This window comes from Alosa pseudoharengus, unplaced genomic scaffold (genome assembly GCF_046254945.1).
Source record: "Alosa pseudoharengus isolate Yale_2024_CS ecotype anadromous, Long Island Sound unplaced genomic scaffold, YU_APseudo_1.1 YU_APseudo_1.1_scf_18, whole genome shotgun sequence".
Taxonomy (NCBI): Eukaryota; Metazoa; Chordata; class Actinopteri; order Clupeiformes; family Clupeidae; genus Alosa; species Alosa pseudoharengus.
In genome coordinates this window covers 24,396,627-24,423,662 of record NW_027468650.1, presented here as the reverse complement: position 1 = coordinate 24,423,662, position 27,036 = coordinate 24,396,627, and the positions used below count along the sequence as shown (strand labels likewise).

General features: G+C 42.2%; 1 protein-coding gene and 1 long non-coding RNA gene across 4 annotated transcripts in view; one reads left to right on the top strand and one right to left on the bottom strand.

Annotated features, from left to right (window-relative positions):
- prkdc (protein kinase, DNA-activated, catalytic subunit) overlaps positions 1 to 27,036 on the bottom strand; it is a 60,152-nt gene that overhangs the window by 26,613 nt on the left and 6,503 nt on the right. For all 3 annotated transcript variants that reach the window (XM_076290682.1, XM_076290684.1, XM_076290683.1), the window contains 33 exons: positions 23,031 to 23,199; positions 21,273 to 21,322; positions 20,897 to 21,037; positions 20,596 to 20,754; positions 20,337 to 20,449; positions 19,887 to 20,046; positions 19,599 to 19,688; positions 19,360 to 19,479; positions 18,967 to 19,123; positions 18,718 to 18,824; positions 18,393 to 18,483; positions 17,968 to 18,131; positions 17,565 to 17,717; positions 17,128 to 17,235; positions 16,777 to 17,003; positions 16,514 to 16,608; positions 16,182 to 16,281; positions 15,770 to 15,903; positions 15,152 to 15,382; positions 14,670 to 14,896; positions 14,313 to 14,521; positions 13,902 to 14,034; positions 13,254 to 13,412; positions 12,670 to 12,873; positions 12,173 to 12,361; positions 11,627 to 11,731; positions 10,648 to 10,815; positions 9,242 to 9,369; positions 8,470 to 8,677; positions 7,858 to 8,036; positions 7,428 to 7,596; positions 7,223 to 7,288; positions 6,993 to 7,056 (listed from right to left, as the gene is read on the bottom strand). In XM_076290682.1, coding sequence (XP_076146797.1) covers positions 6,993 to 7,056; positions 7,223 to 7,288; positions 7,428 to 7,596; positions 7,858 to 8,036; positions 8,470 to 8,677; positions 9,242 to 9,369; positions 10,648 to 10,815; positions 11,627 to 11,731; positions 12,173 to 12,361; positions 12,670 to 12,873; positions 13,254 to 13,412; positions 13,902 to 14,034; positions 14,313 to 14,521; positions 14,670 to 14,896; positions 15,152 to 15,382; positions 15,770 to 15,903; positions 16,182 to 16,281; positions 16,514 to 16,608; positions 16,777 to 17,003; positions 17,128 to 17,235; positions 17,565 to 17,717; positions 17,968 to 18,131; positions 18,393 to 18,483; positions 18,718 to 18,824; positions 18,967 to 19,123; positions 19,360 to 19,479; positions 19,599 to 19,688; positions 19,887 to 20,046; positions 20,337 to 20,449; positions 20,596 to 20,754; positions 20,897 to 21,037; positions 21,273 to 21,322; positions 23,031 to 23,199 — 4,777 coding nt within the window. The remainder of the gene's footprint in view (positions 1 to 6,992; positions 7,057 to 7,222; positions 7,289 to 7,427; positions 7,597 to 7,857; positions 8,037 to 8,469; positions 8,678 to 9,241; positions 9,370 to 10,647; positions 10,816 to 11,626; positions 11,732 to 12,172; positions 12,362 to 12,669; positions 12,874 to 13,253; positions 13,413 to 13,901; positions 14,035 to 14,312; positions 14,522 to 14,669; positions 14,897 to 15,151; positions 15,383 to 15,769; positions 15,904 to 16,181; positions 16,282 to 16,513; positions 16,609 to 16,776; positions 17,004 to 17,127; positions 17,236 to 17,564; positions 17,718 to 17,967; positions 18,132 to 18,392; positions 18,484 to 18,717; positions 18,825 to 18,966; positions 19,124 to 19,359; positions 19,480 to 19,598; positions 19,689 to 19,886; positions 20,047 to 20,336; positions 20,450 to 20,595; positions 20,755 to 20,896; positions 21,038 to 21,272; positions 21,323 to 23,030; positions 23,200 to 27,036) is intronic.
- Positions 1,926 to 3,724, top strand: LOC143131209 (uncharacterized). Its single transcript, XR_012988063.1, has 2 exons — positions 1,926 to 2,211; positions 2,314 to 3,724. It is a non-coding gene; the product is annotated as an uncharacterized LOC143131209 (long non-coding RNA).

Genomic DNA, 27,036 nt, shown 5'->3' with positions numbered 1-27,036 from the left:
TCTGAAATTCCCAAAACTTTCTCAAGAATGCAGAACACTATGCAACTCATTCCACCAACGAGGAAACTTTCTCGATTGTGACCTCTTAGTTTTACTGTATGGTCGACACAATAGATGCTCACCAGAGGACCACAGTGGGAGAATGTCGAGAAGGATCATGGAATTCAAATAGCAGGGAGCAGATCCAGTAAGTGTCCTATAGGCCAACGTGAGGGATCTGAATTTAATTCTAATTTAAGTAAAATAGTTGTACAAAGTCACTTTTCTTAGCCTATTACCGGTAGTTATACTTTTTGTTCCATGTTGTTCTGCTCTAATTCTAAGAATTAGCGAGCTGAGGCAATAAAAGGTAAGCACAAATATAAATAATTTTTAAGAGGACCAACACAATAAAAAGTGACCATCTGTACAGAGTTGGTCACTCCACTTAGGCGCCTCACCTTGTTGTCATGTGTTTTGTAACTATCTGCCCTCCATTATGTTTTTATCTTTGCATTAAACGATAACTCAAACAAGTCTGTCTAGTCAGTGGTTATTTTGGAACAATATTCTGGAACATAATCTAGCAAAACAAGAAATCAGCACAGAGTAACCAAACCCAGAGCTCAGAGTATAAAAAGCAGCAGTGACTGGAAAAACAGACTAAACTAACTGCATCACTAAGAGGTAAGCAGTACATTTTATATTTTAAGAGGACAAAGATAATAAACAGTAACTTAACTGAGACTATATACTGTACATAAGAAATAACCAAGACATCAACTTTTCAGGTCTGGAAATGGAGGAACTGAATAGGCACTACAGGAGAAACGGCAGACTCGTGAACGTGACCTTCCATACAAATCGTAAGGATGCTTGGAGAAGGGCTATACCGACCTTCTATCAGGAGGATATCAACGTGACAGAAAGGGAGATTAAGGATGGAATACAGATTAACATTTTCAGAGAAGCGGGCCAGAAGAGGGGAAAGATTCTTAATGTAAACATATACCACACTGGCATCATCATGTTTCAGGGTAAAGAAATTGATACGGTACCAAATCAATTCAAAGCTTTACAAATACAGGTTCAGGTTAATGTTAATGCGATGGAAAGGGAAAAATGAGTGAGGTACAGTTTTATGCTTCTTTAAAGTGCCCATATTATGACTTTTGTACATAATTTTATAATTATAATAAAATTATAATTTTGGATGATAGTTTGGTTAATTTCGAGGTCAGACTTAACTAACATACTGTATATAATCATTTTTTTCTTTTTTAAAGTCATTAACATTAAAAGTATACTGTCCTTTTCAAAATGTGTATACATTATTTGTCTTTTTACTGAAGTATGATTAGGCAGACTGCAAATGCATTAATTTAATGGTTACATTTCTATTGATAAACAATTTAAAATGATAGAATTCTGGAGTTTCACTCCAGACATGTTAAACATGAAAACAACTTAGTCTTAGATTTGGAAAAAATATGGCAAAGTCTTGACTACAGTACAACAATAATTGTAGTAGAAGGTTGTAGGTGCATTGTGAAGCATCAGCATAGGACATACATAATTCCATTGAATAGTTTGCAGTCAGAAACATTATCTATAAACATTATCTATAGTGAAAGAGTATCTTAAACTGAGTAACACAGGGGAGGGTGAATATGATGATATATGGGGCGAGATTGTAAGGTATGTTGATGAGGAAATCACATGAATGGTTTAATTTGTTCTGATTGGGTGGTTACTACAATTTGTAAGGTGATGAATATAATTGTGATATATTATTGGAATATGTAAATAAAATTGAGTCAACGTTGTGACATTTGAGCTATACAATCTAACCAGATGATATTTTAGTCCAAGTGAACATTCACACCAAATTTGAAGAATCATGATTGCTATGATGACATTGTTATGAGCTTTAAACCCATATGATATTGTTATGAAAGTAGTTTCACTTCAAGAAAAAACGAAACTGAATCTAATCTAAAGTATGAAATAAAAAGAATGAGCTGTTTACCATAAATGCCTGTGGCCTCATTTGGTTGGCAGCATTGAGATATCCTTACAGTCATAAGGCCACACAATTACAAAAACAAGTGACTCACAGAATCACAAATCTGTATTCTCAGTGGTTATTAGGAACACACATAGACATGGCAGACAGAGAGAGCGACTGGCGAGAAACAAACTCTAAGAACAAGCGAGCTGAGGCACTAAGAGGTAAGCACAAATATAAATAATTTTAAGAGGACCAACACAATAAGCAGTGCCTTAACTCTGATTGCAGGCATAAGACATTTAACCAAGACATCAACTTTTCAGGTCTTAAAAAAATGGCTGAAGCAGTAATCACTGAAGAACCCCTTCCAGCTGCTTCCCAGAATATCCAGAACAACCTTGCCAGTTCAGAGCAAGAGATTCTGAAACCACACGACAGCAATGACAGACTTGTAAATGCAACCTTCAGCACGAAACGGAAGGAAGCTTGGCACAAGGCTATAATGAGTTTCTATCAGAAGGATAATGACTTGTTCGAAAAACCAATTGACCATGGAATACAGATAAACATTTCCACAAAAAAAACACAGACAAACATTCCCAGGAGAAAAAACAAAAGGCACATCAAAAACAAGCACAAAGATACTTAATGTAAACATATACAACACCGGTAAGATCATGTTTCAGGGAAAATCAATTACTTCTGCACTGGAGCATTTTGAAGAGATAAAAAAAATGGTGGATGATGTACAAAGGGATGACTTGGGACCGTCTTCAGGGAGTACTAATTAGAAGAGGTTTGAGGACCATCAATAATTATAACCATAATTATTATTATTCTTTAACCTGAAGCATAAGGATGGAGTCAGGGCATGTCTGGTATGCGCCCTACACTTCCTTTAAGGCAGAAGTCAGAGATCAGGTATGTTGCTCACAGAAATACATGGCTGTCTTGGGTGGCTTTCCTGTCATATCATTGGTGTTTTCTTTCCCAATTTCTCTGACCCAACATATTTTCATAGAAGCAGATGGGATCTATTTATTTTATGACTGAGTATAGGAAAATGGTATAAATAATGATCGTCTTTTGAAGTTTTACTAAGAACATTTTGGAAAATAACTTACTTAATCAACTTAGTTTTTTTCAAATAAGACAATACATTAGTATACTGTAAATGAGACAGTACAATAATAAATTGGGTATTTCCCTACATTTGTTTTAATTTTAAGTTCATGTTTTAATTTTATCCTTTCATCTGTGGTCTGATTCTAAAGCCTAAATTGTGGTCCTGAAAAACTGCACTGGATTCCAACCTATGCAGTGGACTTGCAGTGTTTTATTGAGCACAGATCCCATTTGATTAGATATTAGTATGACAATACCAATGGTCAATGCAAACACAAACCATTGTGGGATTTTAGGACACAAAAGCTGTGCTAGAGAGACTAAGTAATAACCAGTGTCATAAGTATTAGGTGTTTAAAGCTTTCAGTGGCATATAGGGTGAATTTAAATGGCCATGATGAAATATTCCTATTTTTTAACTTGTAATGTTGTTTTGTCCTATAACTTGCATAATTCTATTTTTTTTTCAAGTTTCATTACTCTTTTTACATCTTACTCTTGTTTGTTTATTTTGGTAATTGATTCCTTAACTGTAACAGTCTCTGGTACAACTCCTTTTATTTTTTATTTGTGATATGTAAATAAAGTTGACTTGACTTATGACTCAGAGGGAATGTACTGCTAATCTAATAATTGCTTATTCAGACCTCAAACGTGACGACTGTGTGTCAGCTGCGTTATAAGTCCGTTTTCATTTCGGCACCCGTATTAACAGGTTAGAGCGTGCATACTGCATTGAGCCGCACTGGAAACACATGAATGCTAGAAATAGGAGAGGCACTTATTTTTCCGCGACACGCTAGCATGTTGGAAGCGTTTCGATTGAAAAGAGACAGTGAAGAGATGTTTTAATAGGGAGACTGGCCACAGCAGCGGCGCATCAGATACGTTTCTGGTATGAATGCACATATAAAATGCGACGCAGCAGCCACGGAACAGAGACGCAATCCACGCGTCACGGCGGCGGTCTGAATAAGCCCAGAGCCAGAGGCGTGTAACCTGGGGAAGATCATGATACAAATCAATGACTGTATTCAGAGGGATAAGAGGTCATGTATGTCCAATCATTCAGAGCAGTGTTATCTGAGGGGAATGTCATTAAGGACAGTTTAAAAAAGGATGTTGATATGCATCTTCCGGTAACACTTTACTTGACGGGTGAATTCATAACACATTCATAGCAGCTGTCATAAACTGCACATACAGCATTCATGACTGTTTCATGAGACATGACTCAACATTCATACCAAACCTTTCATGAATGTGGAAGACAGAACGACAACTTGTCAAAATAAAAGTCCAACAATTGCAACGCAACATTGCTGCTTTTGTTCCAAACCTCTTACCTGATCACATCACATCTGAGTCAATGGGCTACTCCAGTGCCAAAAAGACAGAACATGGTCAAGCAAATCATTTTTGTTTCATGTTGTTTCATGAACCTTTGCAGATGATTTCTCATCTTTTACTACTGGGAGTGTCCAACCATTCCAGGTTACACCAGCTGAATGTAGGCTAGTTTACCTCCCAGTGTTAAACTCAGTGATTACGAATACTTCACAACTTGTATAGTAAAGTGACATTCGATATTCATGAAATATTTACAAAGGCTGGAGAGGTTAAATTAATGGTATCCAGGTTACACAAATACAGGTCAGCTGAATGTAGGCTAGTTTACAAAAAACGGCAATGCTGCTTTGCGATTGTTGGACTTTTATTTTCAGAAGTTGTTGTCGTTCTGTCTTCCACATTCATGAAAGGTTTGGTATGAATGTTGAGTCATGTCTCATGAAACAGTCATGAATGCTTTATGTGCAGTTTATGACAGCTGCTATGAATGTGTTATGAACTCACCTGTCAAGTAAAGTGTTACCCATCTTCCTGTGTATGCTGTTTACCATCTCTGAAGAGCTTTCTGCAGGATGCTGAATAAATGATCCTTGTATGAGAACTTGGGTCATTTCAAGTGAGTCATTTCTGTGGTTGCCTTGAAGTTTTATTTGAGGAAAACAAAGCATCGATGGAAAAAATAAAATTGAACACACTTGCAAAACAGTCCCTTTTAAGAGCTTAAAAGCTTAATTAAACAGATCAGTATTACTCATTGCACGGTTCAGCCAGCTTTATCAGAGGCCACTAGGAATAACAGTGGAGAGGGGAGCCACTTCATGGTGGTGGACATCGTGGTCCAAATTTGCTACTTTCAACATTAACTCTAAATGACTTTGCTGCTTATTTGCTTGTTAGTGGCATGCAACCCAAAACATGCATCCACCTTAAAATGCCTTATCAATGCTAAGCAGATGGTCAGAGGACCTGCCCATACTGTGCCCACTACAAAACTCTCTACTCAGTGGTCAGCAGGAACATCACAATGATAAGGGCTTGATTGCAAGACATGGGATTCTGCTAATTTAGAAAAACACCACTGAGTGAGTAAATCCACAGCTCAGTATACAAGGACATACAGTATAGTGGCTGGAAAAACTAAGGACTAGCTGCTGAAATACTGAGGTATGGAATATATCATTTTAAGAGCACAAAGACAACACTTTATCTGTCACTGCAAATGAGTAATGTAACCAAGACAACATTTTTCAGGTCTGGAGAAAGTGCTGGAGCCACATTTTTGTCCTTCAGAGTGGGCTACTCAACTTTGTGAATGAATGAAGACAGACTTTCAATGTGAAAAGAAAGTGTTCTTCGGCTTTGAATTGAATGTCCAATCAGATTGGCTGCTGAATCTTCGCAGGGGAAGTTGCTAAGACCAGTAACTAACAGCAATTATTCAAATAGGCCATCTAACAATTGAGTTGTTGTTTTACACAGAAGAATTTAATAGCATCAATTATGTTTGTTGAATTCACTGAGAATGGTAGGATCAAATTCACTATGCACTTCAGAGCTTTACCCACATTTGACCAGGTGCAGGTGCTAATTTCCAGGCCAGCACATCAAGAGACTCCACTACTGCAGTTCTACAGGTGCAAGCTTGTATGTGTAACCTTCCGCACAATACGCATGGAGGCTTGGCACGAGGCTATATGGAACTTTTATCAGGAAGAGTATCATTTGACAGAGAGAGTCATACAGGATGGAAGACAGATAAACATTTCCAGAGGGCAAAGGATTCTCAATGTGAACCTATACAACAATGGCACCATCATGTTTCAGGGGAAACATATTAATATTGTACCGGAGCATTTTGAAGAATTAAGAAATCATCTTGATGGTATATAAAACTAAAACATTGGGACATCTTCAGGGAGTGCTGGCCAGAAGCGGCATAATTAGTGAGTCCACGCATCCAGCCTTTGGTCAGATAGTCCATACATCGACCATCTGTCATATTTATACTGCTACAGTTCAAGTTCACTCATTTAATAGATAGCTCAAGTTGGCTTGCAGTGTTGTCAAAACATATGTAAAGTTGAGATAATGCTAATTAGCTATTGCCTAAAAAGAAAACTTCGTTTAATCTTCAATTTATAACACATTTTCTCTAAAAGAAATGAATAATCTATCTACAAATTACAGGAACATCTGTATGTCTGTTAATCTGTTATTCGAATATCTCTCGAACCGTTTGTACGATTGATTTCAAACTTGGCGGGTGTCTTGCTACGGACACGAGCATGTGCAGTGCCAAGTCTGACATTGTTTGGATAAGAAATGCGAAAGATATTGATTAATATATATCAGTAAAAGAAGCACACTGAGCTGAGTGACAACCCACACTTAACTGCGCAAACAGCCTTCTTAACATACTTTACATTGTGTTTGTGCCCATGTCTGTAACCAGACACACTCATAGTGCAAGGGTGCACACGCACACACACACTGCAGGATGTGAAATAAGAGATAACAGATCACTTACCTCCATTCTCTCCACTCACTTCCTTACGGATCATGACATACTTCTTCTTTCGCTCTATAGGAACCTGGGATGGAAACAAAACATAAATATTACAAATAAATAAATGTATAAACATTAAACAGTATTTATGGGAATTTGCAGAATATGTTTCTTAATAGTTAACACACAAAGGAAAGCAGAATAATTAAAATAAAGACATGGAAACACAATTCAAGTAAAACCGTACTTACATCAATTTCAATGGGAAAGTTGTACATCTTCTGGATATCTATGAGGTTGTCAAATATAAACTGATTCTGTGAGGTAAGCCAAAAAAAACAAAACAAAAAAACATTGTAAAAACGATCATTTCTGTAGCTTTTTTTGCTCAAGTGTTTGATACGCATACAGGCAATATCCATACATTTTGTAAGGTGAGTTTTTTTTGACTCTCACCTTCTCTGGCTTCTCGGTGAAGAGGAAGCCCTGGTAGAACTTGGTCTCGTTGAAGCTGCAACAGATGAGGGCGATGGCGCAGTTGTAGGCGGCGCAGTGCAGTTGCCTCCTCAGCTCCAGCAGCTGGCTCTCTCCCATCATGTTCTCCGTGAAGGCCTCGAAACACGACCTGCACATCAATAATAACACACATTCAGAAAGACCAGACTTATCTGATAAATAATTATCCATAAAAGTGTTGCTGTCCAATTGATTGACAATGCACCTGAAGCATTTTCGTTCTATTGTCAGCAGATGATATGGTAGAGCACATGGTAACTAGACTAAGTAATAAATACAATGCAACATGGCATATAGTGGACAGAGAAGAACAGCTAGCACTTCAGTATCAATCTGACCAAGGGAATAAACCAGTGAATGTGTGGCTTACTTGAGTAGATTCTTTGAGAGTTCATTACCCTCAGACTTGGCTGCTCCACAGAAGGCCTGGTTGATCTGAGAGTCTTTGGAGTAGAGTTCATCTTTGGGCAGACGGGAGTACAGCAGCTCCATCAGCTTGAAGAAGCCTCTCTTCATCATCACCTGAGTCTCAAAGGTGGCCTCGTTCGACTGGAGGAATAACAACATCTTCCATTTAGACATTACAGTAGGTTACAGTAGCAGGTTGCGCAGTAAGGTCAACACGGCTCCACACCAAATAATTTCTTAACAAGAACAATAATTTCTTAACTTAAACAAAAAGGTCTTTACATTCCATAGATTTACTAGCCTGGGTTTTCCCATGCTGCTTTACGTGCGAGACTTTATTCACGCTGCTAGGCAGCCTGGATTCTATGGACTTCGTTTTCACCTCAACGAAGGAACCAATCACAGAACGGAGGGAGGGCATCAAGACGATGACGACACACCGTAAACCACGTTTCAAATACGAGAAAATGAATGTCTAGTTCCCAGACCCCATCTCAATGAGATGAGCCAGGCTATAGATTTACATCTCTATAATAAAAAGGCAACTGATGTCCCCAAGCCACATAGGCTATACCTTGGTGAAGCGAGCTTGCAGGGTAGCCATGATGTCCGAGATGTTGGTGATGAAGAACTGGCTGAGGGCTCTGGAGCTGCAGTAAGTGGCCAGAGGGAGAAGCACGCGGTCCAGCACCGCCAGCAGCATGGAACGCACTGGAACGTCTCCATCGCGGAACGTCTTGTAGACAGCAGAGAGTAACTCCACCTGCCGCTCAACACTGGACCTGCTCAGATAAGAATCAAGACACATGTACAAGTAGACACACAGTCACACACAAATCATTTATCCTTTCAGATGAGTTTCTGAATAAGGGATTGGAATATATGGTTACACTTTTCTTGACAGTATCGACATAAGAGAGACATGACACTGTCATGAATGTGTCATAAACAAGTCATAAACGTTTATGACATAACGTTTGTTATAACGTCTGTTATTAAGTGACATTTGTTTTTTGTCATAACAAGTTAGGGTTAGAGTTAGAAGTTTGGATTAGGGTTATTGTGTCATGACAGTGTCATATGTTCATGACAGTGTCATGTCACTCGTATGTCGATACTGTCAAGTAAAGTGTTACCAGATATATCAATATGAAAAAAGAATATTAAAAAACAAGAATAGTCATGAACAGGTATCTACAGTATACAATTAAACATCAAGTTCATCAGTTATGCAATATACATATACAATAATATACGTAAACATGACACCACATACAATGACACAGTCTATAATGTTAATAAAGCTACTATTAAGTACATATGTTTATGTGGGTAAACTCTCTCACCGTCTGGCAATCTTTTGGAAGCAAGTCTGGAACAGCTCTTCCATGATGTGCTTCCCATCACGGCACAGAACTCCAACCATGAGCTTCAGCAGCATTGGACTCTGGGACAGTTCCAAGGCATCTAAAAACTACAAACACATTAACATGAACATACTGCCCATAGACATGAACATGGGGACAGCCGTGGCCTACTGGTTAGCACTTCGGACCTGTAACCGGAGGGTTGCCGGTTCGAACCCCGAACAGTAGGCACGGCTGAAGTGCCCTTGAGCAAGGCACCAAACCCCTCACTGTGGGCCAGATGTACGTACATTTGCGAACGTAGCGTTATCAGCGCCATGGACACACCGCAGATTGCGAACGCTGTCAGACCCAAGTTGCCGTCGTATTTATCAATCGTTCAATCCTTAGTGTAAACTGCGTCTTTCTCTGCCTTTCTCCGCCCATAAACGCAATTTACGAACGTCCACAACTAAATGGCAGCGCAGTTGAATGAAGTTAACTGATGACAACATTAAAAAGAATCAAACGTTTAGCGATCATGAAATAATACCATACATGATAAGATGTAAACAAGCAGGGAGATAATGAAGATCAGTAGTTCTACTCAAACTACTTGTGCACGTAGGCTATGGAAGATTGGTCAAATCTAGCAAGTAGGAAAGTTTAAGTGAATGATGTGAAAGTGAAAGTAAGACATTCGAAAGGCCAACGAAAGTTAAGGTTGCTTTTGGTAGTACAAATACTTTCACCACAAAAACTGGTGTTCTAAATAGCGATTCTTTTGTCTTTGAAAGGTTCTCTTATTGACGCATTGAACTGCAATTTGGATTAACACCTGCTTTTACAAGGCGGAAGTATTTAGGCGCAGAATAGACGTGCGCTTTCAGGAGCAGTCTTTGTACATACCGCGGAATACATAACTAGGCGCTCTTTACTCTTCCCTTCCCATCTTTTTACGCTTAACTCCCACTTTCCCCTGGATCCTCCCATGAATGCATATGCATGATATGACAATCGCAATCTGCACTTTCAGCTCCTGCGACAGGCAGTTTGCGCTTTTACATCATTGTGGCCTGTTTGTACATACCTCGCAATGATTTTACACGCACATTGCGAAACAAATACGCCTGAAATGGGCGCAAAAGCGTTAGTACATCTGGCCCTGTGTGTACACTGTGTGCTGTGTGTGTTTCACTAATTCACGGATTGGGATAAATGCAGAGACCAAATTTCCCTCACGGGATCAAAAGAGTATATATACTTATACTTACATATTTGTATGTTTGTATTGCATCTAAAGACTACAAACACATTAACATGAACATACTGCATATAGACATGGACATACTTTGTATGTCCTTTGAAACAATCCGTGTCACTAAACTAAATGGAAAGCCATTCACCTTGCGAACGCAGTCCATGTAGTTGTTGCACTGCAGTGAGCCGCGGGGGAACTCATCCGACTGCATGGGGAAGTGGGAGGCCACCAGCACCTCCAGGGCCCTCTGCAGCTCCGCCAGTGGCTCGGCCGGCAGGACGGTGAAGAATGGCAGCATGATCAGAGCCTGGCTCTGGAAGTGGAGGAATTTGAGGAATGAGTGCTGAGAGAGTGCTGAAAACAGCAGAATCAATGTACATTTTCTATATGTCTATATTGTAGTTTTTCTATACATGTATAATGTATGTTTTTAATACGCGTACAATATACGTTTTATATACCCGTGTTCTGCCCATGTAGGGAGTGATCTCAACTCCAAAAACACATTTCAAGAAGTTCCCCGTGTGGAAGTTAACAGTGACTTAACGGTGACTAGCAAAGGATTCCCTTTGAAAGAAAGGGCCAAAGACACTCATTACAGCGGAATACAAACAGAGGAAGTATTCTGTGGTTAAGGTGCGACAGACTGATCAGAGGCTAATTACTCCCACAGCTGGCAGCTGAACATGGCCTGCTGGGCCTACATGGCCTGTAAACCATCTAAGAAAAGGGGACAGTGTGTATTACAGGCTTCCCACTCTAAGTCAGATGTAAAGATTTCAGAGCAGCTACAGAGCATTCAAGAATATTTTACTTTTTTTAGAGTAGGAGATGATTAAATGGGCATTGAATAAACAAAGTTGGACTAACCACAACTACTCAAACAAGCAGTAAAGCTAATAAACAGATATACACCAATTCTGCAGGGAAATATATCTGTATTAATGTATTTTGGCAAGTAAATTAAACTGCTACAGTACAACAAAATTCCCTGATATTCCATGACTTTGTCCCAAGAATGATCAAATTCCCTGACTTTCCATGTCTGGAATAGACTTTCAAAAATTCCATGATATTCCAGAAATTCCATGACCCATGGGAACCCTGGTATTATTGATGTTAACCTTGAGGTCCAGAGGCAGGCTCATGTCGATGATGAGGGTGGTGAAGGTGGTAAAGACTGGCTGGAAGGCCTGGTGGTTGATGTTCGAGCACACCGAGGAGTCAATCTACACACGACAAGGACACAGTTCAGATGGGTGAAGCGAATTACGAGAACTTTGCAGTAGTAAAACTGCACACCAGTACATCCATTTAAAGGACACCTGGCAAATGAAGGAAGACTGTTTAGACTGCTTGTGGTATTGCATGAAAACTGTTGAGAAGGTTAGGAGTCTACTACATAGAGCAACAATTTTGGGGAAATGACAGAAGGACTATTTCTGGTGACAATGACACTGTTGTTTACCATAAGACTGGCACTCAAAATACAAAACAAAAAGAGACACTTGAATATCGTGAGTCAAAAAAACACGTTCAGCTCCCGTATATGGAGATAACCATTTGTCCATAGTTTCTCTATTAAAATGGATGAATGATGACATGTTAATAAAAGTGAGTGAGTGCAGTCCAGTGTGTGCAAAGCAGGTGTGGCATCTTAACTGTTGTACCTGCAACACTTTGGAGAGGAGCGTGAGGGTGGCTGTTTTGCTCTGGGGAGAAGAGGCGGGGCTCCCCCACCATGGCCTCAAGGACTCCCACTTCTGGAGAATCTGCTCGGCCAAAAGCGTGCCCTGACTCCGCCTCACGGCGCGCTCCCGGAAACTGTGGTCCAACATTCCGTTTAGCAGAATGCTCACCTGGACCCAGCCCAAAACCATGTTATCTGTTCCATCAGCCTCCTTTAAGACCGTCATTGTCTCACCATGCTAAGAGTTCAGTTACATAGGCTAACTACAGGATATAAAACAAGGAGGTTAAAACCAACCTCAATTAATTCACATCAAATCAAAATAATTCCTTCATCACTACTGTAATAATGAGCCCTTTATTTATATTCAGCTGTAATAATGAAAGTTATGTAACTGCTTTAAAAAGTGTACAGTTGACTATCTGCTCATTTTAAACCAATGGTCTGTTCAGTACCATATCAGTGCATCAGCCTTACCATGCAAGAGTTTTGGGTGGCAGCAATCAGCAGCAGTGGCACAGAAGCATCCAGGCAGCGCAGCAGCTCAGCATTGATGGTGGAGTAGAACAAGCTGTAGAAGTATTCGCCATGGGAGAAGCTCAGGAACTTAGGGTTCAGACTGCCAGACAGTGGCACCGACAGAGAGATGGTGTTCAGTAACAGACCCACTACCTGCTCACTCTGGAGACAGAGAGAGAGAGAGAGAGAGAGAGAGTGAGAGATAGAGAGCGAGAGACATAAAGAGAGAGAGAGAGAGAGAGAGAGAGAGATAGAAAGGGAGAGAGAGAGAGAGAGAGAGAGAGTGAGAGATAGAGAGCGAGAGACATAAAGAGAGAGAGAGAGAGAGAGAGAGCGAGAGATAGAAAGGGAGAGAGAGAGAGAGAGAGAGAGAGAGAGACAGAAAGAGAGAGGATGGGTTATTCAGAAAATAGAGGACAATGCAATTAGAAATTATTAGTCTCACACAACACTACCAAATATAACTACCAGTAACTCCAAAATGCCATAACAAGTTTCACATTTCGGTCAGTCGATACAGATTTCAGGAGGTTCCGCCTCACCTGTCCACCCAATGAGAATGATAGCTGAACAAGCCCCTCAGCCAACTTCCTGCTGCTAACATCCATAGATGGGAGGGACTTCCTGTCCTCTCCAGGGGCTATGCCTTTATAAATGGCCAGAAGCAACCTGGAGCCCAGAGAGTGGCTGTAGCTGGCATCCTGGGAGACAAAGCAGAGATGACTCCCATCCCATAATGTCAAGGGTTAAAGGTCTGCAGAGGTACTTGACAGAGCCAAACATACAGTATGTGAATGCAACCTAAGACAATTACCTAAGAGACAATACAACAATAATTCACAATGGGCAACACTTGGATGGTCTGTCTGCTATATAGACTATCTACAGATAATCAGATTAGACACAAACTATCTGTTGACACTCTGTTAACAACATATGGGGTTATGGGTTGGGTTTGGTTAGATGATATTCAGTAATTAAACAAAAATTCCATTGACTGAATTTGATTGTCAACAAAACTTCTCAGTAGGTGGACTATCCAAATGAAGTGCTACCTCACAATGAAACTCTCCACATGGGGGGCAGGACCAGACCAAGTGTTGGGTAGAGGCACTATCATGACAATCCTATGATTTCCCTAAATCCTTGGAAAGGTGATTCTGTATAGTCTGCAGTTAATGTTGTTCTACCTTATTGTGAAGTACAGTGGTAAGAAGGCCGGCCTGGTGAAGCTGCTTGCAGGCAGAGAGCATCATCTCGGTCTTAGTGTGGCTACCACGAGTGTCCGGATCATAAAAATCAACTGCACACAGGTCCTCCACACTGAAAGAAGAATAAAGAAAGACGTGACAGAGAATGAGAGGAACGCAACGAGACAATGAAGGAGGGGGGTGGTACCAAGAGGGACGATACTTCTACTACTGATACTCAGTCATGCACAGAAAATCATAAGCCACAAAAACCAACACAGTCAAGTACTGCTGATTTTTCAAGTAAAGTACTACAGATGACGTCACATTCACATCTGATAGAACATAAAGCATATTCCAAGGAGAGAGTGTGTGTGTGTGTGTGGGTCTGTGTGTGTGTTGAACTATGACCTTTGAGCGGAGATTCTCTTTCTGAGGCTGGCCTCCAGGTTCTGTCTGTAGGGAGAGGAGGCCAGAGCCTTGAGCAGGGACACACACACTTGCGGCAGGTGGGTCATCACCTCCAGGTCGGCCATGTCAAACCCAATGGAGGAAGGCTCGCACACAGTCATTGCAACCAGTTCAAAAAAGGCTGGGTTGAATATGTCATCTTCTAACAACTGAGGGGGAGGGAGCAAAAGTATTAATTCCATAATATTTCATAAAATCACCTTTGTTCGTTCATTTTTCAAAGACGTTTTCAGGTCAAATTCTGAATGGGCGCTTAGTTACAGTATCTTGACCAGACATCAGCTGCCCTTGTCATACCTTCCAAGTGTCTTGCTGGCACTTGACCAGCACCATAGTGGTGAACTCCAGCAGCCTTACGATGATTGTGCACTTGCTGTAGGAGTAGAGCTCCCGCTCGCGGGGGCTGAAGAGGGAGGGTGGCGCCCCCGTGTGGACACAGCACTCTGCTGCCTCCAGGTCCTGTCCCGCAAGCTCTGTGAGGAAGAACTGCAGTGCCGGCAGGAAGCTTGACTTCTCCTCTGACCCTGGAGGGAGGTAAGGAACGGAGAGACTATTTAATTGGGAGAGACACACATCGTCACTCTTTTACATATCATGTCAATGTCAAATTAGGTCGTTCTACCTTGAGGGATAGTAAATGTACTAAAGTAGAAGGGAAGCTTTATATGGCAAAACTTGAACATTAGGTGAAGCATTGTTCAGTTTTTCTCTTTCCCCTTTTACTACCAAGAGCCGTTTCCGTCCACTTTGATTAAACAGAGGTGCGTCGCTATAATCACCCAGAATCTGCTGCGGCTGAATGAGGCGCAGCCCTGTGAAGGTGTTGTAGCAGTCCAGGGCGGCCAGCAGCACGTCCATCCACTGCAGGGTGACCCTGACGCTGAAGGGGGCCTGCAGGGCCCTGAGAGTGGGCTGGTTTAGCAGGCCTCCCCCCTCCAGCCTGGACACCAGGAAGCCCACACCCTGCTTCCTCACCTGCTCCTCCAACCACTGGGCAGGGGAGCTCTTCCCTGGGGTAAACAAACAAACAACAAAACAAATCAACAGAAACATAGATCAGATTAATCAGAATCCGGTGGAGTGGAAGCCACAGGTTTAAGTTGTGTAAGATGGTGGTGGTCTACCGAAGGTTGAGAGTTCGATCCAAGCCACCATTGTGTTCCAAAGCAAGACACTTAACCCCAAACTATCCCTGCAGTTAGATCCCTGCAAGTCTCTCTGGATAAGAGCGTCAGCTAAATTATGAATAGTACTTATGAAGTTTGTCTTGTGGTTCTCTAAGACCTCCTGAGATCAGAACCATTCCCTGACACACAATTCATAAACATAAAGACAATATTCTCAAAATTGCTAACCGTGTAAGTTCTATAGGTGTAGATCCACAATGCTGTGCTTACCTGGCAGTAAAGGCACAAATTCGTAGAAGAGCTCCATGCATTTGTGTCTACATTCGGTCTGTGGTCGGCCACACTGCTCCAGCAACCACAACACCACCTCCAACAGGGAGAAGGCTTTGTCTGGAGGAAACCCTCTGTGTGTGAGAGAGAGAGAGAGATAGAGAGAGAGAGAGAGAGAGAGAGAGAGAGAGAGAGAGAGAGAGAACATACTGCATGATGCACAATAAATACACGTTAAAGATAAAGGGGAAAGTGGGAAAGCTCCACAACATTGTAGCGATTTCAGAAACCAACTCAATTTCAAAATGGCTGAATTAACAAACCCCCTTTGGACACCAAACATGAATAAAATCTACGATTCAGAAAAAAATGAGCTCTAGAAGAGATGGTGCTACCAGAAGAGAGGACCTACCTGGGCACACGTCGCTTGGAGCTCTGGCTGAGGGAGGCAGCCTTCTGCTTGATGATCCTCTTCAGGTGCTCCAGGGCACTGCTACACTGCTGCACCGTTCCTGCAGGGGCAGAGCGCACACCATGCGGGAGTCAGGGTCACAGGCAAGATCAGAGTCACAACCATAGGTCACAACATGGTCCTACTAACAAGTAGTCCATAACAGTGTCTATATACTGTACTGGTCTCCAAACCACAATCAGTGGACAGAGCCCCAAGTGCTCAAGAGCTCCTGTGTGCACAAGCATAGACAGAAAGAGAGAGGGGAAGCAGGTAGCACGCAGCAGCCTTACCCATTGCCTTCTCATCTGCGTGAGCTAGTGCCAAGCTCTCCACAAACACCACAAGAACTTCAAAGACAAACTGCTCCACCAGGGAATTCTCCTCCCTGACAGACCAAAAACACAGCATCATCGGAACATGAATTAAACAGAGAAAACCAAAAAAATACACCAGAGCACGATTCGACATATTCCAAGTCCATGGAAGTGCCCGACAGCACACACCACACCCACTACATCCCACTTGTTGTCATAGGGATGAAAACGAGCTTTACCTGAACTGCCTGTAGATGCTGTTGAAAGCCAGTGCGGCGCCCAGCCTCTTGAAGACGTTGGGGTGCAGCGCCAGGCTGTAGATGCGCTTGAAGAGGGACTTGATGTTGGCCGGGCTCTTCTCCTGCTGCTTGGGCGTGGTCTGCTTGATGGACCACCTCACAAACTCCTGGATGCAGCGGCCGCTGAAGTCCCGCAGGGTGCTGTCCAGAGGGTCTATCATGCCATCCTAGACAGGAGAGGCGGATGGCAGATAACATTGGCAGTTTAGTTAGAGATGAATAACGGCAATAAGTGATGTCTTTACAAAGCAGTATACAGAACTTGGCCCAATGGCCCACGCAGCTGCTTACCATGATGGCCTCCAGCACGGCAACTGTGTCCTGGCTCTCAAACTTCTTGTTGTTGGTGAACCAATGGATAAGCTGCATGACCAGAGGCTCAAAGAGCTGCCTCGTCACCTGAAACAGTTGTAAAAATACATTTGCTTAGAATGCAAAACAAGATTTTTTGACAAAAAGCTAAACACAAATTTTGCGTAACAATGTGTAGAATACAACAGGTCACAGGTATACAGTACTATAGATATTGTTGGACCATAATGGTCCTTGCGAGATTAATTGCTTTACCCGAGCAGTGAGAGATCAAATGCATAGACATAGAACTGTATACATAAATTCATACATAGAATCATACATATGAATTCATTCAATGAATACATATTAAATACCTAAGCACATACACACACGTGTGAGATACACTTTTAACAAAGATAAAAAGGACCTCTGACCTGGTCCACGTCACAGGCCAGTCGCAGCAGCACGGGGAAGACGCGCTTGTGGAGGTTGTACATGGGAGGATTGGACTTGTCCCCTTCGGCCATCTGAGCTCCCTTACCCACCATATACACCACCAGACTGTGGAGCAGCTCACAAGCTGCCACCTGGGTACACACACACACACACACACACACACACACACACACACACACACACACACACACACACACACACACACACACACACACACACACACACACACACACACACACACACACACACACACACACACACACACACACAAAAAGTCCAGAGTTACATGGATATCAAACACAAACTGAACACCATTCACAATAATCAAAGACTTATGGAATCAGTTGCAAATGTAATCCGTCCACATCCCATATTTCGCACCTTGGTCTGTCTGTCGCTGGAGGTCAGTGCCAGCTCTGTGATGCGAGGCAGGAAGCAGTCCAGGTAAATGACGGGCTTCATGTCTGAGAAGGGCACGGCAAAGTTCAGCCTCCTCTCACTGTCCCACGCCACAAACTTCTTCATCATGTCCTCCGCAGAGATGGCTGAAGAGGAGGGGGAGAGGGATAAACAATACTGAGCGATTAACCTAGATCTACATTACCCCCTTATCAAGTAAAATGCTTTAGTATGTGTCAGAATTTGTCTTTGGTCAACATTATACCATAGCATTATAAGCAAACAAGACCCCAGATAATCCATGTTCATGAGAACTGATGTTAATTGAGGGATTCCCCCTCATAGTTGAGTGTCAGACACAACAAAGTGCAAATCTGTATATGGGTTAGTATCTGTATGGAGCTCACCGGTCACCAGACTCCTGTTCAGCTGCCCTCCGAGGTGGCCCAGGAGTCGCACCACCCTCCTCCTCACCACTGCGATGGGCGACTCGTCTCCCTGTGACAGACACAAAGAAACCAACATAAGCACACCACACAAACAAGTTTGCTCAACTGCCGCTCCTTGTAGATAGTAGTGTTGTTGTAGGGTCTGGTGTTATGAGTCATAAACATAGTATCACTCTGTCTCGCTGGAGTAACCCTGCTTATTTCACACAAAATACAGCAAATATATTCACATATGTGTGTGTGTGTGTGTGTGTGTGTGTACTTCTCGGTGTACAGTAACTACCATAGGCAGGTGCTTTGCCCTCTTCAGCAGTCTCATCATCACTCTCCCATAACTCTTCTCAGTGCCAGAGGACAGACACATCACTTCCATACCACTCTCCTCTTTGTCTGAAAACAATGAACACATGATTTCATTCATTTAGTCTATTTCAGCTACTCATCTTCATGTCCAATGACAAATCACACAACGGCGCGCCCTCAGCACGACAGCTCAGAGTAGCTTGCTGGCCAGTGGTGCTGCAGTACTCACCCCCAGCGGCTGTTTTCAGGTAGCCGTCCAGGTGCGGCAGGATGTCGCCATAGTGGGGCTGCATGGTCTCGCGCGGGATGTGTGAGGACCAGAGCTCCAGGGCATCCAGCGCAGCCGTGGCCAGGGGCGCGTGGCTCAGACCCAAACGCAGGGCAGCCTGGGGTCAGGAGGTCAAAGGTCAATCAGAGGATTTAAATCCTTTAACAATGTTTTTTTTAATATATATTTCATGCAGAGAATAAGTAAGCCCTGAATGCAGTAACACTGGCTGCACTCTGGAACTGTTGCAGCGCAGTTACGTATGTTTGTTAAGGAAGGGTCAAAGAAGTCCTTTCAAGAAAGTCTTTGGGAAAAAATAATCATATAATGTCGTAAAATAATCTTTAAATTAACCTGAAGGGCAGGGATATAGGCCTTGATGTCCAGCGCCACAACATCATGGTGCAGCGACAAGACAAATGTCAGGCAGGCAGCTAGCAGCTCATCCTTATACTGCTTAATACGCACTGACACCTGCAAGGAGAGCAGAGATAGTACATATCAGACATATTCAGCATTAAAATGTTATAATTCAGGTCAAATTAATTTCTCTAGGTTCTGTATAAGTTCTTAGAGATTTGCCTTATTATTACCTCTTTTCCAAACTTGGACACAAGAGCAAAGCAGGCACATTTAACTGGATCCTTGTCCTCTTTAGCTTTGTAGCTCTTGGGGCTAATACCCTGTCAAGGAAATATTGGTGGTCAACAACAAAGATCATGTCAAATACCGTACCGTATGTGTACCTTCTTATAACACATCAGTAGATGTTCATAACACATTCGAAAGGCACAATTCATCACAACAAATTAAGTCCCAGACATAGAGGGTCTTTGCTACATTCAATAATGTTTTTAAAACACCCATCCTCTGTTTGTTACCTGGAAGTATTTGATCTTCTTGGCGATTGTCATGGTGAGGGAGAGCAGCCGGTAGAAACCGCTGACCAGTGGGAAGCGGATGGACTGGAGGATGAGCTCGTGGCTCAGAGGGTACACCCACTGCTCGAAATACTCCAGCCTCTTCTGGGACAGCAGCTCACTGCAGGCGGCATCATCATCATCATCATCATCATCATCATCATCATCAACAACAACAACAACAACAACAACAACGTCAGTGGAGAGGGCTCAAGCACGGATCAAGATTCCAAACTTCCCCTTCGTAACGCAACTGACTCAGACAGCCCCAGACAAGTCAGCTACAGTGATCATTGCCAGTGAATTGTTAAACACAACTATTAGTGAAAATAAGCTGCTTTATGCCTTGAGATTGTAACACAGGACATTTTGTGTGAACTAAGCAGTTCACTATTTTTGGCCTTCTACTACCTGCTGAAGTCCACCAGGTTAATAAAGGCGGTGAAGTCTTTAGGTCTGTTGGGGATGAGATGGGCGGCAGGATCTGATGACGGCACAAGGGCGCTGCCTCCATCAGTCTGACCCTGTGGTGGGAGAAAATCAACACAGCTTAAAGCAAGAGGAACCTTTAGGCATCTAACATGCACAGGTAGCTTCGCTGAATGGCTGTGGGTGGATAAATGTGCAGTAATGTACATGTATGTAAGCATTTAGCATTTGGGAGCCAGACCTGCCCTGCCTCCTCCTCCATGTTGATTTTCTGCACAGAGAGATCCAGCTTCTCGATGACCTTTATGACGGACTTCACCACCTCATCGTACAAAAGTCGATTCAAGGAGGACAGGTTGGAGTTTTGGGACTCTAGGGTTCCATCCAAAAACCCAGTGTGCTAAAAGACAGAATGGTCCAACATGCTTTTAGGACATCTGCATATCAAGCCTAGTCATGGACTTCAGGGACTGTGACATTAATTCACTTCCAAATCAAATCAATGAAGAGGGTGCATCTAAATCATAAACTTGATGTCTTACAGTGAGATTTTCACAGTCTAGAATTCCCCTGAAAAGATCGAGATAGTCCCGGCAGGATGGAACCTTCCATTTCCCAGTACGCATCTGGGAGGACTCCCCACCTTCCCCCTGTGAGGGATCACCCTGAGAAGTGCCACCATCCTGAAACACAGGAAACTGTTCTTAAAAAGAAACCTTCTAAATTAGTGATGAAAGAACCACAATGTATGACTAATCTATGGGTGCCACAAGGTCGACCCCCTTTTGTGCATGTGGCTGTGGTCCAACCAGTATGGCATGCACACAATATGTGTGAATGGATATCTTTATGCAAACTAGGTTTAAACTAGTTCATTAGCATGTCACAAAGATAGCTGTCCCAACATTCCTGACTCACCTCTAGTTGAGGTATCGGCTTTGAACAAACACGGATCAATCCCTGGTGCACTGTGGGAAAAAAATAACAATACACAACCAATAACACCACCAAAAGCCACAATACTTACATTAAAGCTTATTACAAGGGTCAATAATTTAGTCATCTCCAATATGCTTTATTTACGTATACCGTATTTTACAGACTATAAGTCACACTTTTTTTTCATAGTTTGGCTGGTCCTGCGACGATATATATTTATATATATATGTTTTTTTCCTCTTCATCACACATTTTTTGACTGGTGCGACTTATACTCCGGTACGACTTATAGTCCGGAAAATACGGTATATTCTTATACACCTAGATATACACTGTAGAGTTCTCAACGGGCCTGAAAATTACAACCCGACCCGACCCGGCCCGTGGCTTTTAAAGCCCGGACCCGATGTAAGCAGACACATCAACATGAATTATCTGCCCGAACCCGGCCCGCGGCCCGACGTAAAACATAGGCTACGTTTTGACTGTTAAACCCTGACTTTATTTAGGTGAAGATTCAACACATTAGCGTGACAATTTACTTAAAACGGTGATTTTCTCCACTTCTGGCGTATTGTGACGGAAGAACCATGCCAACTTTGGATGCGGTTATCTTAGCGATAGTTTTTGCAAAAAGCCTACCCTCGATATACATATCGTTGGAAAGCTTAGTTCATGGCCGTTCATGTGAGCACAATAACTTAATTTTGTAAATTTTACCAAAGCGACTGGTTTCGCCTTGCAGGGTGACATTTCATCAGCACCTTGCATTTTGAGCATTGCACATAACCTGTAGAATTTTCATCAGAATCCAGCACCACTCCAAACACTTTCCAGACCTCTGATTTCCCCACTCCTGTAGTAGCGACGGTGAATTCACCTGCGGGAAGTTTAGCCTACTTTTCACCAACTCCATCTTCTTCTCCAGGCTAAAGGCGTGCACGCAGCGTCTGCCCCTGCCCCTCTCCATGATGCACGTTGCACGCAGCAGCAGACCTTCTTTACGGTGAACAGCTGCGATGATTAATAAATGTTTTTTTTTTTCACTGAGCAGGAAAGATTAAGCCCGAGGTCCGACCCGACCCGAGTCATTTGCTTATATTTTCGACCTGAACCCGGCCCGAACCTGCGGGTCCCGTCGGGTTTGTCGGGCCGACCCGACCCGTTGAGAACTCTAATACACTGTACATACAAAAGCATTGGGACACCTCTCATTATACCCTCAGGACCGTCAATTGGAATCCCATTCTACATCCATAGGTATTAATATGGAGTTAGTTCACCCTTTACAGCTGTAGCAGCTTCCATTGTTTTGGGAAGGAGTGTCTGTGGAAATGTTTGCCCATTTAGTATTTTTTTGAGGTCAGGCACTGATGTTGGACAAGAAGGCCTGGCTTACAATAATTGTTCATTGAAGTCCTTGTGGGTGTAATGGTAGGTATCCCAATACTACAGTTTATAGTCTCTCTTCTCTCAATATGTGTGTGTGTATTGTTTACTGAATATTTCTCCCATGATGATAATTCACACGCGCAGACACAGCAGCGAGCAAGGAAAATACAACAGCAAGAGAGGAAAAACAGCTGCGAGCGAACTTATTTGCTTGTGAAGATGTTTCACTGAGCTCTCGAAAAATAACGCCATACTCTGCTTTGACTGATCTCCCCCTAACCAAACTGCCTCATGAGCCTGGTGTCACTACCTTGGACGGCCATATTGCCCCACCCTCCTGCTTACCAACAGAACTGATGAAGCTCCACAGCACTGGACCCTTGGCTGCCATGGCAACGAGCACCTTGATGATGGCTCGGCAGGTGGTGTGCTGCATCCGCTGGCTGTACTGGGGGAAGCTGTCCATTTGGACCACCAGGAGCCGCTCCAGGACTGGTGTGTAGACCTCAGGGATCTGCAGTTAGCCAGGAGACACTTTGTCAAATGGGCCAATCTGTGATCGATAGTCGATACAGAGGCAAATGTCTTTTACTAATCCAATTGTCAGAAGAGTCCTGATGGAGACGAAACAACTAACTCTTTCGTTCTTAAAACCAATTTCAAGTTTTTGCCTGAAATTGCACAGCACGTGCTTCAGGGGCCACTGTTCCCACCTAGTTTGCCCTATAATCAAATGCTTGACCTCTTTGGGAAGCTGAGACACTGTAATTTATTGGGAAACAATCAGAATAACTGTGTGGTGTACTAACACAGAGTAACTAGAATATTGGCTAGGCTAGAATATTGTTTTTTCTTTCTGCCGGATTACAAGCATCTCTGAACTGACCACATTTCAACCCTCTAAAGCACTTGATGACTTAGAAACACAACTGAGCCCTAGCGCCGTGGCCTACTGGCAGGGGCGCAGGAGACACAGGGGACGTGGGGGATATGTCCCACGCAGTGCTGAAGAGACAGCCGTTTTGGACTGTTTGATTATATTGCTAAATGTTGGGACTGATGGGCACTGAAATCTGGGAGATATTTGATGGTTCACTGTTAAGTTTCATGCAGTTGAAAAAGTGTCGGGATTTCCACTGCTGTTTATTGCGAGACAAGGGAGCCCTTCATTGAATAGGGGTTGTGCTGTAATGGAAACCTTTTTGCATATACAAGTAGCCTAAATTGAGTTATTGTTTAATTATGCATGATTTAGTAATTTTTTTAAAATAAAATTCGTAGGCTGGAATGCCTTGAGTCGCAACAATTGTGTTTAATAGGCTTCAGCCTCTGGCAATTAGCTCGAAAGGGGCGGCAAGAGAATGAGCTTGAGAACGTGTGTTGGAGACCCATGGTAGGAAAACGACTTTTCTTTGCCAACCGTAGGCTATTAATCCAACCAACATACAATACAATACAACATATAATAAAATATTAAGAAGAGGTTCAATTTTTAGCTTGTGACTATCCCCAAAGTATGAAGGCCCTATAGGTTCCTTGTTGAAGGTGGTAGTCTTAAAAATCCAAGGCACACTGATGTTGATGAAAGAAGTTAAAAATCCTTTATTTTAAGGGATAACGCCTACGCGTTTCGACTGCAAATCAGTCTTCATCAGGGCAAGCCCCTGATGTTTGCCCTGATGAAGACTGATTTGCAGTCGAAACGCGTAGGCACCTGATGTTTTCTTCAAACAATTGACCCAACGCAGCACTCTCCTTTTCTTCAATTTTTGACTATTAAGAAGAGGTTATTTCATTGACTTAAATCGAACAATGTCTTCTAGTGGACTAATGGCAATTGTTGGTATGGTAGGCAATTGTTACCCCGTCTTGTATGGGAACCTGCCTTTATTTGTCCTGCTATAAATAGAATCAATCCCGGGCATAATTTGAGGATTTAGCCAAGTAGTGAAAACAATTGTTTGAAAACAATCAATGGTATTATCTTAATATTCTGGCAAGTTTAAAATATGATGGTCGAAAGTGGGCCAGAGGTAGCGATCCGATATCTGGAAATCTGATCTCACTATGGGTTTGTGTTCACAATTTGGTCCCCCTCACTTTCAAAATATCTCCTGCGCCCCTGCCTACTGGTTAGCGCTTCGGACTTGTAACCGGAGGGTTGCCGGTTTGAACCCCGACTAGTAGGCACGGCTGAAGTGCCCTAGAGCAAGGCACCTAACCCCTCACTGCTCCCTGAGCGCCGCTGTTGTTGCAGGCAGCTCACTGCGCCGGGATTAGTGTGTGCTTCACCTCACTGTGTGTTCACTGTGTGCTGAGTGTGTTTCACTAATTCACGGATTGGGATAAATGCAAAGACCAAATTTCCCTCACGGGATCAAAAGAGCATATATACTTATACTTACTTACTTATACTTGTGAAGGTGTGTGTAAAAGTAGATCAATATTGAATGAAAATATGAGTATTTTAGACCATTATTTTCAAAGGCATGCTCATTAGTGAGGTTGTTTAAGGCTCAGTCATTTCAAATTTGTGTTAAAGTTTGGTTTTCACTTCCAAGTTGAAGTTTAGGGTCTATAGAACAATTTGAGTCCGAGTGTCAAACACACAGATAAAAAATGGCCTCTGGGGGGCGCCGTAAAACTGCTACAACTTTCCATTAGATTATCCAATTTTAACATATGAGGTATGTATGGATTCAGAATTAAAAGGAGAAACTGGTGTGCTAAGCATTTGGTTACCAGATTAAAAACACACTTTATAATAAACACACTTTTAGCCCATGGACAGCAAAATTTTGCTTTTTTTTTTAGATAAAGGGTGGAAATTGACTGATTGACTGATAGACTGTCTGTCCAATCAGAGGGGCCTGTATGATGCCTCTTTACTTTGTACAATTTTGAGATGGGGTTAAATGGGGGTTTCTGGGCTATAGGGCCAGATAATATCGGTATTAAACCGATGATGTATCATCTTGAGGGTCACCAAGTCCCCAAAAAATCTTCAAAAGTGACCTCACTGCTAATAGCTTATTTAGAGGGCATGCAGGTAAAAGCCTGTCCAGCCATTTAACTACTAATGTAAATGGCAGGAGTTACTGAATGGTACAGTGACTTTGTCTGGAAGTGTGGTCTATTGTCAGATGAAATGAAAATTGAGCTCTTTGGCTAGAAACTTTAGATGTGTTTGGTGTACATAGAAGAATGGCTATACTGAAAAGAACCCCATGCCTAATGAGAATTATGGTGGAGGGGCTGTGCTATTGTGGGGCTGTTTTTATTCCCAAAGGCCTTGAGAACCTAATTAAGGTGCATGGTGTCATGAACACCAAGAAAAACCTGAACATTTTCAAAGGAAATCTGCCAATCTCTGCCAAGACACTAAAAGTTGGTCATGATTGGATCATTCATCAGGTCAATGAACCAAAGCAAATGTCCAGATCAAAACAAAATTGTTTGCTGAACACAAAATCATGCTCCAGACATTGCCATCTCAGTCCCCTGATCTAAACTCCATAGGAAAACAGTGGGGTGAGTCAAAGAAGAGTGTGGACCTAGGAATCTGGACGATCTGGGGAGATTTTGTAAAGACAAACGGTCTTAAATCCCTTGCTTTGTATTCTCCAACTTTATGGGGTTTTATTGGCAAAGGGAGGCTTAAGAAGTTACAAGCAGGGGTGCCAATAATTGTGAGCAATGTGTTTTTGCAAATATTTATTTCTTTATGAGATTTTCCTTTTTCTCCAAATAAATTTGCTTCCCTTCAAGGTTGGATTTTTCCTCATTTCTTTCATTGTGAGATTACAATAAATTAGAGTTTTTAAATTAAAATTAAAGTTTTTAGTCAACTTTAACCGAGGTGCCAATAATTCTGGAGGGTACTGTATATAATTGCTATAATTATTGCTATAATTTTAAACTATATTTTCTGATTCAAAGCTGAACAACTGAACAACAGCTGAACTACAGCTATAAAACGGACTAAAAGCTAGATTCATGTCAATTCAGGTTGGTTTTTACAAAGTTAAATTGTGTTTTGTTTTATAAATCATGATATTGAATTATGCAGTGCAAGATGCCTCAAAGACAGTAGACAAATGCAGAAAGAAAGCCACAAAAGGCAGTGGATCTCTCTCTCTCTCTCTCACACACACACACACTACACATACAAACAAATAGATAAAGATTTCACCTGGTGGGGTAAATGATATATACTATAGTATGATGTAGTTTGTTGTAAGATTCCATGTTGAATTCTGTTTCAATATGGGTCGCTATTGGATTGAACTGTAAATTAAGCTGACATATGTTTAAAAATCTTGTTTCATGTGCCCCTTTTTCAATTTGAGCC